Genomic DNA, 16,020 nt, shown 5'->3' on the forward strand with positions numbered 1-16,020 from the left:
AACGTTGGGACAAAGTGAGGGTGGGGGTGGGGGGGGAGAGATTAGGGGAGAGGGAAGGGCTAAGTTTGTTAGACAGAGCGGTGGATGCCTGGAACGCATTGTGGGTGATGGAGGCTGGTTCAGCAGGGATATTTAAAATTCTCTTCGTCGGGCACAGGGAACAGGTAAAATAGAGGGTTCGGGCTGTGAGGGAGGAAAGAGTTAGTTTGTTGTATAGATTTATAGAGGGCTGAAGGGCCTGAAGTGTGCTGGAATGATTTTTTTAAAACGTTGTAATGACTGAAAAACAATTTCCTGTGTTGTCCGAATATTATCACAGGGCAAAGCTGCCTCCTTTTCTTTTGATCTTTCTCTCAATGTTCTGGAATGAGCTGGTACCCTCTCCCTCTCCCCCCTTCCTCTTCCCCTCCCTTTCTCCCCCTCCCTCTCTCCCCTCCCTCTCTCCCCCTCCCTCTCTCCCCCTCCCTCTCTTCCCCCCCTGACATCACGGGCTCCCGTCTCACCTCTGCCCCCCCAAATCACCGCAGGATGCCGATTCACAGAGTCCACACTCTCTTCCTCCAGGCCCTGAATGGACACACGTTCTCTTCACCTGGACCCCGGTGGGTGGTTTGAAGGTGTACATCAACGGGACATTTCACACCAATGACACGTCCGGGAAGGAGGCAGTAGGCGACACCAATGAGTACGCCAACGTGGTGATGGGTGCTCCGAGGATGCAGAGTTCTAGCCACTATGTGACTGGCTCCTTCGACGAATTTGTGATCTGGGAGCGGGCCCTCTCGCCACTGGAGGTTCAGCTGTACTACAATGCCACGACAGGTAAAGGCAGTCCCTGCATTCGTACAGCACCTGGCACAGGCCACTCACCAGGGAGCAGAGGCTGGAAGGTGCTGTGCTCCTGTCTGCGGTAATGATCTGGGATCCCTTCGGCACCGGTCGCTGATGTTTGACGTGCCCAGCTCACAAGCTGTGCGGAAACCACCTCTGAGTCTGTGCGCTGCTCTCTCTCCCCAGGTCTTCCGGTTTGTGACCCAGCGAGGGGGGGCTCGGCGTCCCCGCAAGACCCAGCTCCAAAGTCTTCCGCAGCAGCAGCTCCGGTAAGTCGCCGGCTCTGCACCATGCGTGCATGTACCCCGGTCGTGCTCTCAGCCAGGGCCGTCAAAGTGTCCTTGCTTTCCTTGCAGGCTGCTGAGGGCACTGACATCTCGGGCACAGCCCTGGCAGGAGAGAACCACAGGAGGTTCTGGTACCCCGCGGCGGCCGGGGACTCTCTCAGCACCTCCTTTGTCCTTCCCAACAAAACGCTGCAGCTCCAAACCGCTTCCAACATGACCGAGGTAACGTTGGTTCTGTATCTTTATCTCTGCTCTACATGGTCTGACTGGCTGAGGGTCTCCAGCATTGTGTTTTACTCCTGGTCCTGGGGACTCTTCCTTTGACCCCCAGCAAGCCAGCCACAGGAGGTCCAGGAGAAAGGCTCAGCCTGGTGGATGTATCCAAGCAAGCGTGGCTTTGGGGAAAGTGCAGTGAGGATGGTGAAGGAGGGCATCTGGAGCACTGTCCGAGGAGCTGCAGGCTCTTGGTGGGTTGGTGGGGGGGGTGGTAGAACTGGACGGTTGGCCCAATCGGTGAAGAATCCGAACCAGAGCGTTGTCTCCTCACTTCCCCTCCACAGGGGCTGCCTGACCTGCTGAGTTCTTCCAGCAGTCTGGTTTATCGTGGATGAAAGGTTTTGCGTGTTTTGAAGGGTGGGCAGTGGGCTGCAGGCAGGAGCGAAGGGTTGGCTGGGGCAGTTGGAGTTGAAGGGTCGGCTGGGCCAGTCAGACGTGAAGGGTCAATTGGAGCAAAGATTGCTGGGGCATCAGGGATGAAGGGTCAGTGAGAGGTATTCTGCTGATCAAGACCCCCTTGGCTACAGAGAGGTGCAGAGCCTCTGGCCCTCAGTCACACGGGTCCATTGGCAGATGAGTTAGAACGGTTGTGGGACACCGGCACTGACATCCCATCCTGTACTTCCTGTGTTTTCCAGGACTTCCTGCAGACGGTGGGAGAACTTCTGTCTGTGTCCAGCTGGACTGAAGTGGCTGAGGTAACACCTGTCCCGCTAATGTGGGCTCTGGATGTTCATGTGGTTTCTTCTCTCTGAGACACAGAGAGGGGTGTTGGGGACTGGAGGGGGTTACAGAGACTGGGAGAGTGTAGGGGACCGGAGGGGGTTACAGAGTCAGGGAGGAGTGTAGAGGACTGGATAAGGGGGGTAGGTTACAGAGATAGGGAGGGGTGTAGGGGACTGGATGGGGTACAGAGACAGGGAAGACTGTAGGGGACAGAAGGGGGTTACAGGGGCAGGGAGGGATCTGAGATTCGGATTGCTGCAAATACTCAGTGGGTCAATGAGTAACTTTGTAGAGAGACAGAGATCTGCACCTTGCAAGCACTGTGCGTGAATGTTCTTATTGCTAACCCCAATGTAGTGGGTGGTTCTCCCATTGTCACCCTTGTTTCCCTTGGGGGGGCTTCACCTGTTGCTCTCATTGCCGGGGTTGGTTCCGCTGTTGTCACCTTCGTTGCTGTGGGTGGTTTGGCTGTTGACACCCCTGTCACAGTCAACGATTCACCTGTTGCTATCCTGTTGCTGTGAGTTGTTCAGCCTTTACTACCCCTTTTGCCAGGGGTGGTTTGACTGTTGCTACCATCCTTGCAGTGGGTGGTTCGCCTGTTCATATCCTAGTCACTATGGGTAGTTTAGCTATTGCCACCCCCATTGCCAAGGGTAGTTTCTTTTGCTATTTCCCAATCACTGTGAGTGATTTTCCTGTTGGTATCCCTTGTGGCTGAGGGTGTGTCCCCTGTTGCCATGGTGGTTCACCTGTTGTTACCTCTTTGCTTCCCCCATTGTTGTGGGTAGTTCATTTATTGCTACGCCAGTTACCTGGGTGATTTTATTGTTACTACCCTTGTTGCCATGGGTGGTTTGCCTGTTTCTACCCTCTGTGACTCAGGGTGTTTCCCCTGTTGCTACCCTGTCACACTGTTGTGATAGGTTTTCCTGTTACTGTCCCCTTTGGTGTGATCATTCTTCATTTTTCCATCCCGTTTCTGTGAGTAGTTCACCTGTTGCTTCCCCCATTTCCTCGAGTACTTCGCCTGTTCCAGCCCTGTTGTCATGGATAGTTTGCCTGTTGCTGCCTCCCATTATCATTCATCGCTTGGCCACCCCCATTGCCATGGGTGGTTCACCTATTGCTACTTCAGTTTCTGTGAGTAGCTTCCTGTTGCTACCCTTGTTGCTGTGGGTGTTTCGCATGTTGCTACCCCTATTGCTGTGGGTGATTTACCTGTTGCTACCCCTGTTGTTGTGGATGGTTCTCCTGTTGCTACCCTTGTTGCCATGGTGTTTTGCTTGTTGCTACCTCCTGTGGTTCAGGGTGTTTCCCCTGTTGCTACCCTGTAACTATGGGTAGTTTGTCTGTTGGGTTTTCCTATTACCATCCCCTTTGCTGTGATCATTCTTCATTTTCCCACCCCGTTTCTGTGGGTAGTTCACCTGTTGCTGCCTTCCATTGTCATTCATCACTTAGACACTCCCATTAGCATGGGTGGTTCACTTGTTGTTACCCCTGTTACAATGGATTGTTCACCTATTGATCTCCCAGTTGCCATGGGTGGTTCCCCATTGCTTCCCTCATTGGTGTGGGTAGTCTGCATGTTGCTACACTCATTGCTGAGGACAGTTTGCCTGTTGCTACCCTCCTTGCTGTGGGTGTTTTTCCTGCTTCTATCCCCTGTTGCTGAGGGTGTTTCCCTGGTGCTACCGCTATTGCCATTGGTGGTAGGCCTCTTGAAACCCCAGTAGTCGTGGGTGGTTCACCTGTTGCTATTCTCATTGCTGTGGCTGGTTTGCCTGTTGCTATCCCCTTTTGCTGAGGGTGTTTCCCTTGTTGCTACCCCATTAGTATGGGTAGTTTGCCTGTTGTCACCCTGCTGTCAAGGGAGGCTTTCCTGTTACCATCCCCTTTGACGTGGGTCCTTCGTTGTTTAGCCACCTGTGTTTACCCTCTCTGTGGGTAGATAGCCTGTTGCTTCCTCCTGTTACTGAGGTGGGTTCCCCTGTTGGCTGCCCTCCTGCCGCTCCCTGGCTCCATGCCCAGCTGCCCTCACTTTGCCCGTTGTTTTGCCCACAGACCGCCAGCGTGGTGAGCGGGTTGATCGGGACCATTGACAGGGTGATGGTCCACGTGGCCACCCACCTGGAGGGCCGGCCGTCCGCCATCGTCACTGTGGAAGGAAGCTCAGCTGTGGCTGGTGAGAGGTTTACCCTCATTTCCCACGCCCATCGACATGTTCCCCATAAGCCTAAATTCCCTGGTTGCGCAAAAATATGTCTTAAATGTCTTGGACAGAGAGTTCCACAGATTTCCCCTCTCTGGGAGAAGCAGTTCCTCCTCATCTACATCTTAAATCTATACCTGAATCTCAAGGCTGTGTCCCCTGGTACTGGTCTCACCTGCTAGTGGAAACAACTTTCTTGCCTATTTTTTTAATAAGATCCTCTCTCAGCAGAGGAATACAGTCCCAGGTGACTCAATTTCCCCTTGACTGATCATTCCACCCCCTCCCCCCACACCCCATCTCTGGAATCAGCCTAGTGACCCTCCTCTCCCCTGCCTGCAAAACCAGTAGATCCTTTCCCAATACATTTTAGACCTACAGCACGGTAACAGGCCCTTCTGGCCACGAGCCTGTGTCGCCCAATCACACAATTAACCTACGACTCCACCCCCTGTATGTTTTGAAAGGTGGCTGGAAACTGGAGCCTCCAAGGAAATCCCACGCAGACAGACAGCACGGGATTTTAACTCTGGTCCCAATTGCTGGTGCTGTAACAGCACTGCACTAACCGCTACTGCCAACCATGGCTGGTCTGAAGCTTCTACCTCACCCTGCGGTGGGGGGAAACAGATAATGGCTCCCTTTCTCCACCCGAAACACCCTCCCACACAGTCGCATCTCATACCCTTCGCTTTCTCGGTTATTGCCAATCTCCCTCAGAATGTGTAGGAATGAGTGAAATGGGATTCCCCTCCCCCCCCAGGTCAAAATGGAACGTTAAAATAATTGGGCTCCTTATCTTTGCAGACTACTCGTTGGTTAAGGTTCCGGATGGTTCCACTCTGTCCAACTTTCGTTTCCCGTCGCGAGGATTCAGCTACATCTTCATCCCAAGGGAGGCTTTTCACAGCAAAAGTAAGTGGTGGTATTAAAGTATTGGGGACACTGCATGTTCCCACCTCTGGTTGACCTCTGACGTGAGCAGGACTGGAGGTGTTTGGTGTGAAATCAATTATCACCTTCGTCGGGCAGGAGCTTAGGCCCTTAGACAGGAAAGTCCGCAAACGCCGGGGTTGAGCGCAGTGCACAGATGTGCTGGAGAAACTCAGCAGGTCCCACAGCGTCCACAGGGAGGAAAAGACCTGCACTCCCAAGTAACACTACTGCAGCAGCACGGCCACCCATGTGGACCCAAGGAGTGGGGGAGCAGAGTTTCGGCACTCCCCCGGAGGGCCTGACTGCCATCGGCTCTGGACAGGCTATAAACGGCTTATTTTAAAACCTCACGAGGCCTGGGCCCAAGATGACAGGGCCTGAGATCGGCAGTGGCCATGAGGGGTTGCAGGGCACCAGAAAACTGGGAGAGTACTCCCTGTCTGAGAGGGTGACCCACGAGGGGCTCTGAGGCTGAAAAACACACCGGTGGCGGGCTGACTCAAGGTGAGGGTCCCATGCAGGCTGCTGGCGACCGCGGTCAAGGGACTCGCACCAGGCTTCGGGCTGCTGGAGACTGGCTGAAGGGATCCCCGATATTAGGACTGAGGTGAAAGAGGGTGGCTGGAGGCTTCCTCATTGTGCCAGAAGTGTGCACTTGTAGCTTGGGTTACAGATGCTGTGACTGAAGGCTGGCAGCTGCGGGAGCACTAGAGGTGAAGTACAGGCACTTGGGGACTCACTGGGGGGGCGATGGGGGAGTTTTTGCTGATAGTGAATCTTTGCCTTATGGCAGACTAAAGATAATCACATTTCCTGTTTTGTTACGTCAATAAAATGAATCTTAACAAATAATCTGGATCATTGCCCACCGTTTTGGGCCTGAGCCCCTTTCTCTGGATGTTGTGTGACCTGCTGAGTTTCTCTCCTTGGTGAGACCATGCCTTGTACAGTTTTGGTCGCCTGCCTGTCGGAAGGACGTCAATCATTTGGAAGGGGTGCAGAGGAGGCCTTCCCTTCTCAAACAACGTGGCTTCCCCCTTATCACTATCAGCTTGTCCCTCACCCACATCCCCTCCACTACCCGCACATCTGCCCCGGCCCTCTTCCCCTTCCCCCACTACGTGCAACAAGGTCAGGATTTCCCTCATCCTCACCCACTAGCCTCTGCATCCAACACATCCTTTTCAGCCGCCTACTATGTGATCCCACCACTGGACACATATTCCCCTCTCCTCCCCTCTCCGCACGGACCGCTCCTCCGTAACCCCCTTGCCCACCCCTCCCTCCCCACTAGTCGTTCCCTTGGGACCTACCCCTGTGTCTGCAAGAGATGCTCCACCTGCGCCCACCCACCCTCCCTCACCGCCATTCAGGGCGCCAAACAGTCCATCCAGGTGAAGTTCATTTTTTTTTTTTTTTTTTTTTTAAATTTTTTATTTTTCACACCATAAATCACAATAGCCATGATATACACTTTTTCTTTTCCACACATTTACAGTGACTTTTTCTCCCTCCCCCCTCCCTCCTCCCAAGCCACCCCCCCATCCCTCCCCCCTCTCATCCATTTTAGTTATACAATCTAGGTTGCATTAATTCAGTTAGACAATGTTGTCATTCAACAAAAATACACCAGAAATTCTACTGAGTCCATTTTTTTCTTCTCTTCTCCTTCCATCAACTTAGGTAATGTTTGTTCCCGGTAGGTTTTCGCTATTGTATTTAATGTAAGGCTCCCATACTTGTTCGAATATTTCAATATTATTTCTTAAACTATATGTTATTTTTTCTAATGGAATACATTTATTCATTTCTATATACCATTGTTGTATTTTCAAATTATCTTCCAATTTCCAGGTTGACATAATACATTTTTTTGCTACAGCTAGGGCTATCTTAACAAATCTTTTTTGTGCATCCTCCAAGTCAATTCCAAATTCTTTATTTTTTATGTTACTTAGGAGAAAGATCTCTGGATTCTTTGGTATATTGTTTTCTGTTATTTTATTTAATATCTGATTGAGATCATCCCAAAATTTTTCTACTCTCTCACATGTCCAGATTGCATGAATTGTTGTTCCCCTTTCTTTTTTACATCGAAAACATCTATCAGATACTGTTGGGTCCCATTTATTTAACTTTTGCGGTGTAATGTATAGTCTGTGTAACCAATTATATTGTATCATACGCAGCCTCGTATTTATTGTATTTCTCATCGTTCCAGAGCATAACTTCTCCCATGTTTCCTTTTTTATCTTTATATTTAAATCTTGTTCCCATTTTTGTTTAGTTTTACCATTTGTTTCCTCATTTTCCTTTTCTTGCAGTTTAATATACATATTTTTTATAAATCTTTTGATTAACATTGTATCTGTAATCACATATTCAAGGTTACTTCCCTCTGGTAAACTCAAGTTGCTTCCTAATTTATCTTTCAAGTAGGATCTCAGTTGGTAATATGCCAGCGCTGTATCTCCCGTTATATTGTACTTATCTCTCATTTGTTCAAAGGATAAGAATCTACTTCCTGAAAAACAATTTTCTATTCTTTTAATCCCTTTTTTTTCCCATTTTCTAAAGGCAAGGTTGTCTATTGTAAAAGGGAGTAGCTTATTCTGCGTCAATATTAGTTTTGGTATTTGGTAATTTATTTTATTTCTTTCTACATGAATCTTCTTCCATATATTGAGGAGATGGTGTAATACTGGAGAAGTTCTATGTTGTACCAATTTTTCGTCCCATTTATATAATATGTGTTCAGGTATCTTTTCCCCTATTTTATCTAATTCTAGTCTCGTCCAGTCTGGTTTTTCCCTTGTTTGATAAAAATCTGATAGGTACCTTAATTGTGCGGCTCTATAATAATTTTTGAAGTTTGGCAATTGTAAGCCTCCTTGTTTATACCATTCTGTTAATTTGTCTAGTGCTATCCTCGGTTTCCCCCCTCTCCATAAAAATCTCCTTATTATTTTCTTTAACTCTTTGAAGAATTTTTCTGTCAGTTGTATTGGCAATGCCTGAAATAAGTATAGTATCCTTGGAAAAATGTTCATTTTAATACAGTTTATCCTTCCTATCAGTGTTAGTGGTAGCTCTTTCCAATGCTCTAAATCGTCCTGTAATTTTTTCATTAGTGGATTGTAATTGAGTTTATATAATTGGCCTAGATTTTTGTTTATTTGCACACCTAGGTATCTTATTGCCTGCGTTTGCCATCTGAATGGGGATTCCTCCTTAAATTTTGAGAAATCCGCGTTATTCATAGGCATTGCTTCACTTTTATTTACGTTTATCTTGTATCCCGACACTTCTCCATACTCCTTCAATTTCTTATATAGTTCTTTTATTGATAGTTCTGGTTCTGTTAAGTACACTATCACATCATCCGCAAACAGACTGATTTTATATTCCCTGTCTTTTATTTTTATTCCTTTTATATTATTATCTCTTCTTATCGATTCTGCTAGTGGTTCTATAGCTAGCGCAAACAATAATGGTGATAGTGGGCATCCCTGCCGCGTTGACCTGCTTAAGTTAAATTGCTTTGATACATGTCCATTTACTGTCACTTTCGCTAACGGTCCCTTATATAATGCTTTAATCCAATTAATATACTTCTCCGGTAAACTGAATTTTTGCAATACTTTGAACAAGTAATTCCATTCTACTCTGTCGAAGGCCTTCTCTGCGTCTAAAGCAACTGCTACTGCCGGTGCTTTATTTCCTTCTACTGCATGAATTAAGTTAATAAATTTACAAATATTGTCTGTTGTGCGTCTTTTTTTGATAAATCCAGTTTGGTCTAAATTTACCATTTTCGGTACCTGTTCTGCTAATCTGTTTGCTAATAGTTTAGCTATTATCTTATAATCTGTGTTTAGCAGAGATATTGGTCTATATGACGCTGGTGAGAGTGGATCTTTCCCTTGTTTTAGTATCACTGTAATTATTGCTGTTTTACATGAATCTGGTAAGTTTTGTGTCTCATCAATCTGGTTGATTACATCCAGGAGGGGCGGTATTATTAGGTCTTTAAATGTTTTGTAGAATTCTATTGGGAGTCCATCCTCTCCTGGTGTCTTATTATTTGGTAAATTTTTTATTATCTCTTGTATTTCTACTGTTCCAAATGGTTCTGTTAATTTATTTTGTTCCTCTATTTGTAGTTTTGGTAGTTCAATTTTAGTCAAAAATTCATCTATTTTCCCTTCTTTCCCTTCGTTTTCGGTTCGGTATAATTGTTCATAGAATTCTCTGAAGTTTTCCTTAATTTCTTTTGGATTATATGTAATTTGTTTGTCTTTTTTCCTTGTTGCCAATACCATTTTCTTAGTTTGCTCTGTCTTAAGCTGCCATGCTAGGATTTTGTGTGTTTTTTCCCCTAGTTCATAATATTTCTGTTTTGTCTTCATTATATTCTTCTCCACCTTATATGTTTGTAATGTTTCGTATTTTATTTTTTTATCCGCCAATTCTCTTCTTTTGGTTGTATCTTCCTTTATTGCTAATTTTTTTTCTATGTTTATTATTTCCCTTTCCAACTGCTCTGTTTCCTGATTATAGTCCTTCTTCATCTTGGTTGCATAACTTATTATTTGCCCTCTAATGAATGCTTTCATTGCGTCCCATAGTATAAACTTATCTTCCACTGATTCCGTATTTACTTCAAAGTACATTTTTAATTGTTTTTCAATAAATTCTCTAAAATCCTGTCTTTTAAGTAGCATGGGGTTTAATCTCCATCTATACATTCTTGGAGGGATGTCTTCTAGCTCTATTGCCAATAACAGGGGTGAGTGGTCCGATAATAGTCTAGCTTTATATTCCGTTTTCCTAACTCTCCCTTGTATGTGGGCTGATAACAGGAATAGGTCTATCCTTGAGTATGTTTTATGTCTAGTCGAGTAGTATGAGTATTCCTTTTCTTTTGGGTTTTGTTTCCTCCATATGTCCACAAGTTTCATTTCTTGCATTGATTTAATTATAAATTTGGTTACTTTGTTCTTCCTGTTAATTTTTTTCCCCGTTTTATCCATATTTGGATCCAAATTCAGATTGAAATCCCCTCCTATTAGTATGTTCCCTTGCGTATTAGCTACCTTCAAAAAGTATCTTGCATAAACTTTTGATCTTCTTCGTTAGGTGAATATATATTAAGTAGATTCCAAAGCTCTGAATATATCTGACATTTTATCATAACATATCTCCCTGCTGGATCTATTATTTCCTCTTCTATTTTAAATGGCACATTTTTGCTAATTAATATAGCCACTCCTCTTGCTTTTGAATTATACGATGCTGCTGTTACATGTCCTACCCAATCTCTCTTTAATTTCTTGTGCTCCAATTCAGTTAAATGTGTTTCTTGGACAAATGCTATATCTATTTTTTCCTTTTTCAGTAAATTTAGTAGTTTCTTCCTTTTAATTTGGTTATGTATTCCATTAATATTTAGAGTCATATAGTTCAGCGTAGCCATTTTATATTTTGTTTATCTTCTCTTTCCGTTTTTCCATCATTACCTTTCCTCCTTTTCCATTTCTGTTTTCTTATTTTCAACTCTTTACCAGACAACATTCCTACAACATCCAACAGTGAAGTTCATTTCTCTTGTGAATCTGTAAGGGCGGTCTGTTGATTTGGGTGCTCCCGCTGTGGTGACACTGGGTGCAGCCTGGGAGATTGCTTCGTTGACCACCTCGGCCCTGTCTGCCACAGTAGTGTGGATCTCCCAGTGGCCACCCACTTCAATTCCCTGTCCCATTCTCTTGCTGATGCGTCTGCCCACAGTCTCGTGTACTGCCAGATTGATTGGAGGAACAACACCTCATCTTCTGATCTTGACACCCTCCAACCAGACAGCATTAACACAGACTTTTCCTGTTTCCCTGAGCACCCCCCCGCCCATTTTTCCTTATTTCTCCTTTCCTTTAGCTCTTCTCTCTTTGCTTTCCCTCTTTCCCAGCACTGCTTCCAGAACCCTGTACACCCCCTCTCCCCCCTGTTAATTCTCACCGATCCTGTCTCTGCTCCATATCCAATGATCACTCTCTGCCTGTTGGTCTGGACTCCTCCCTCTGGCCATTCCTCCCTTCTCCCCAGCCTGTTAATTCAGGCACCTAGCTGATTTTGACTCCGACCTTGAAGAAGGGGTCCACACCCGAAATGTTGGGTAAAAACCTTCACCTCCTATGGCCACAGTGAGAGCTGCTGAGATCCACCAGGTAGTTGCAGGGACTGGAGGGGATGAGTTATAGGGAGAGGTTGGACAGGCTCGGTCCTTATTTTCTTGTCTAAGAGGCTGATCGTTAATGGTTTATAAAATCACGAGGGGCATAGATAAAGACAGTGATCACAGTTTATTTCCCAGGGTAGATGACAAACATGGATGAATGCGGGGGTCAGTGGGGGTGATAATGAGAGGGGTCAATGGGGGTGATAACTGGGGGGTGTGGGAGTCAGTGGTGGTGATAATGAGGGGGATGTGGGCAATGTTCCCTCTAATTTTTTAGTACATGTAGTCGTCATCTTCTAACCTTCAGGAGTTACGTCCACCTCCACATACAACCAAGATTGTAGAAAACTAATTCTTTAAAAACTTCTGTACGTTCATATTTTCCACTCCTGGCAGCAGCCCAAGGTCCCTGCTCCCCGTGGCAGCCCCCGCTCCCAGTTCCCCATGGCAGCCCAAGATCCCTGCTCCCTGCGACAGCTGGAGATCCTCGTTAAAGCTTTATTTGTGGAATATTGCATGAATGGGCAGAGAAGTTAGCATGAACAAAGTTCACTCGTCTTTGGTGCTTAACAGGTGACCACTCAGGAGGGTTTTTGCTGGTTTCAGAGAGATTCCTTTTCCAGGACATTCACAACTGATTCCTTCTCAATCAGTCTTGCTGACAAAACTTGCCCCTTCTGAGTTCTCCAGATGATCCTCTTTCTTTCAGGTCACCTGTCAGATTGCCAGTCTTCTCCTTGGACCAGACAGCCTCCCAAAGTTGGCCAGCTTTGTCCTTCTGGAAACAATTTCTGTGTGCAGTTTGGGTCACCAAATTAGAGGAAGGTGATAAACAAAATAGAGAGAGTCCAGAGAAGGTTCACGAGAATGTTGACTGGATGTCAGGGTTTGAGTGACAGAGAAAGGTTGAGCAGCCTGGGGCTTTTTTCTCTGGAGCGTAGAAGATTGAGGGGGGACTTGATGGAAGTGTTCAAGATTTTAAAAGGGACAGAGAGAGTCAACGTGGATAGGCTTTTTAAATTAAGAGTGGGGGATATTCAAACCAGAGGCCATGGTTTGAGATTGCAGGGGGAAAATTATGAGGGGAAATTTCTACACGCAAAGGGTGGTTGGGATGTGGAATAAGCTTCCGGCAGAGGTGGTTGAAGCAAGTATGTTATTTACATTTAAGGAAAGACTGGATAATTACATGGAGGGGAGAGGATTGGAGGGGTATGGACCACGTGCTGGTCAGTGGGACGAGGAGGGTGGGGATTTGTTCCGGTATGGACTCGTAGGGCCAAACTGGCCTGTTCTGTGCTGTATATGGTTATATGGACCTCGGGCATGCATGGTGGGGCAAATCCGACCAACCCGAATCACTTGGACACCTTACGGTCGTAAGTCAGGAACTACCTGTAGTCAGTGCACGCAAACATTTTCTGTTGTGCAAATGATTTTCCTGTGACCAGAGTCTGTACTATACACACTGAAGGCTTGTAAACTTGAGATTATCCCAAGATCACAGCTGATCTCTCATGGCTAATAAAACTGTATTGGCATGTTTTAATGTCACACAAGTATGATTGCATTCTACAAAGTAATGTATTTAGTTAAGATTTTATTCCTTTCATTGAACTGCTTTGTTCAATTGGTTCCCCATGCCCAGTCACCCCCTCACCACTCACACCCAATCACCTCCACTCGCCCAGTCACCCCCCTCTCCCCCCAGTCACCCCTCACACCCAGTCACCCCCTCACACCCAGTCACTCCCCTCCCGCCCAGTCACCCATCCCTCCCACCTGTCCAACCTCTCCATTTGTGCGCGCATTAATTTGCTTTGTGCACTGGTTGCAAGACGTGCGCACACCCACCCACACCCACCCCCACCTGAGAGGTAATGGGGAGTTGTGGGCTTTATATACGTCATGTACACTTTTTTGGTTTATTTAAGCAAATACTAATTAGCAATTTAAAAACTACGTGCATGAACATTTTTTATTTCAAACATGCATGTAATATATTTTCATGTTTTATGGCTCTCAAGCATCTGAGGTTAAACCTGATATGTGGCTCTTAGGTTAAGCGGGGTTGGCCGCCCCTCCTTTACCGTATCCCCATAACCTTGGATACCCTGATTATTCAGATTCTTGTCAAGCACTGCCTTAGATACATCCAGTCCTCTACAGTCCCTGTAATAGCAAATTCCAAAGGTTCACCACTTTTTGGCTGAAGTTCCTCTGCACCTCTCTTTGAAATGAGTGCCCTTAAATACTGAAGTTTGCCCTCTTGTCCTTGAGCCCCTTTTCCACTGGCACCTTGTCCCCAGGAATTAACGGGAAATTAACTGGGACAGGGTCTAGTGGTTAAAAAAAAAGCAGTCAGCACGCCGGTGTCAAATGATATCATTTCACGCCAGGGATTGACGACCTCAACCCCTACTCCTATCCCTGGCGTGCCCAGACACTGGTCTGCCGATTTAAACCAGTGGAAAAAGGACAGGAGAAAGTCACCTGTTTCCGGTTGGAAGGTAGACTCTCCGATCCCCGGGGATGAGTTGTGTTCAGTGGAAAAAGCAGTTGGCGTCCTGGTTAAAGCAGCACAAACAGCTTCCTATCCTGGGACACCACAGCCAATGAACTGGGAGGCCAGCAGAAAAAGGCTCCCCTGCCATGGGAAGCAACTTTGCCACGTCTGCCCTGTCCAGGCCTTTCGACGTTCGAAATGCTTCCATGAGATCCTCCCCGCCCCCCATTCTTCTGAGCTCCAAGGAGTACAGTCCAAAAGTCTCAAGACATTCCCTCATGTGCTAATCGCTTCACTCATGGAATCATTTTCGTGAATCTGCTCTGAACACTCTCCAACGCCAGCACATCCTTCCTTCAATAAGGAGGCCAGACCTGTACCCCGTCCTCCATGAGACCCCACCAGTGCCCTATAAACCCTCCAATCACATCCCTGCTCTATCCTTTTTCCTCTTGATATGAACCCAACCTGCAGATTAACCTTTAGGGTATCCTGCACGAGGCCTCCCAGGTCCCTTTGCAGCTCTGAATCTTGAATTTTCTCCCCAGCCAAATGATAGTCTGTCCTTTTATTCCTTCCACCAAAGTGCAAGGCCGTACACGTTCCCACAGCTGTCATTTGCTGCTTGTTTGCCCATTCTCCTCATCTGTCCCAGTCTCTCTGTGGCCCCTCCATTTCCTCCCCACTACCTGCCCCTCATTGACACGCGGTCCCTGTCTCCAGCTCCTGCAGGCAGTGAATCCTCGGTCCCAGGGACTCCTCGTGGTCATCCCTCCCCCCCCCCCCACCCCCCCGCCCGACTGCAGGCAGCAGGCCTGTTACAGTTCCCGCTGCTGCAAGATATGACTGGAGAGCTGCCCCCCCCAGTTTGCTGGGCATGGTTGCCACTTGTTGGCTGAGTATCAGTGTGGAACGGTTCCCTGGGAGTACATGCAGTGCAGAGCTGGCACAAGCTGGGACCTGTGTCTGCGACAGAGGGATGGCCAAGAGAACAAAATGTTTCTTAACCTCCGAGAACCTGGCATTCCTTAGCTGCAATAATAAAACCAGGAAAGTAAGAATTTCTCGATAGAGCGGTCGAATTTACAGAATGGTTTTATTGTGTTCCTGAAGGAGGGAGTTAATAAGTTGCAGCTAATGGGTTTATTAGCTTGAACATGACCAGGGAGGGCAGGCAGGGAATTATCTGAGCATTTAGAGTTGAATGGTCTGGCATTGCAGGGATTCTGACAATCACACCACATCAGCACAGTTCTGTACACTGGGCTCATTCTGTGAGTTGCTGTTAGAGAGCCGTGTGCTGCAGATGGTGACTGACAAGTAGTCCGCAGCGTCCTGTGTGTCCCGGCCCCTGAGGGCGATGGGTCACCGGACTTGTGTGACCGATGCATTGGATGGAGACAACATCTGGGGAGTGTGGAGTCAAGACTGAGCAGGGAGACTCTGGGTGTTGGGGAGACTGGACAGGATGGAGGGTGACTGGGTGTGAGTGGTGAGGGGGTGACTGGGCATAGGGGGCATGACTGGGTGAGGGGGGTGACTGGGATGGAGGGGGTGACTGGGTGAGTAGGGATGACTGGGTGGGAGGGGGATGACTGGGCGAGTGGGAGTGACGGTGTGAGTTGGGGGGGTGACTGGGCGTGAGTGGTGAGGGGGTGACTGGGCATAGGGGGTGACTGGGTGAATAGGGATGACTGGACGGGAAGGGAGTGACTGGGTGTGAGGGGTGACTGGGCGGGAAGGGAGTGACTGGGCGGGAGGGGAGTGACTGGGCAGGAGGGGAGTGACTGGGTGTGAGGGGGTGACTGGGTGTGAGGGGGTGATTGGGTGTGAGGGGGTGACTGGGTGTGAGGGGTGACTGGGGGAGAGGGGGTGACTGGGCGAGTGGAGGTGATTGGGTGTGAGTGGTGAGGGGGTGACTGGGCATGGGGGGCCACTGGGGGGGGTGACGGGGGGGGTGACTGGGTGTGAAGGTTGGGTCACAGTATGTGTGCAGTTTGGGTGACTGGGC

The 16,020-nt window shown here is 47.6% G+C and overlaps 1 protein-coding gene across 1 annotated transcript in view; it reads left to right on the forward strand.

Moving 5' to 3' along the window:
- The first annotated feature begins 621 nt into the window (after window positions 1–621).
- The window catches only part of LOC138761434 (adhesion G-protein coupled receptor D1-like), a 98,976-nt gene continuing 83,577 nt past the window's right edge, over window positions 622–16,020 (forward strand). The window contains exons 1-6 of the mRNA XM_069933568.1: window positions 622–822; window positions 1,018–1,100; window positions 1,188–1,340; window positions 2,033–2,092; window positions 4,188–4,308; window positions 5,143–5,250. Of these exons, the coding sequence (XP_069789669.1) occupies window positions 702–822; window positions 1,018–1,100; window positions 1,188–1,340; window positions 2,033–2,092; window positions 4,188–4,308; window positions 5,143–5,250 (646 nt within the window). The 5' untranslated portion in view covers window positions 622–701. The remainder of the gene's footprint in view (window positions 823–1,017; window positions 1,101–1,187; window positions 1,341–2,032; window positions 2,093–4,187; window positions 4,309–5,142; window positions 5,251–16,020) is intronic.

The sequence above is a fragment of the Narcine bancroftii genome, chromosome 4 (genome assembly GCF_036971445.1).
Source record: "Narcine bancroftii isolate sNarBan1 chromosome 4, sNarBan1.hap1, whole genome shotgun sequence".
In the NCBI taxonomy this organism is placed as follows: domain Eukaryota; kingdom Metazoa; phylum Chordata; class Chondrichthyes; order Torpediniformes; family Narcinidae; genus Narcine; species Narcine bancroftii.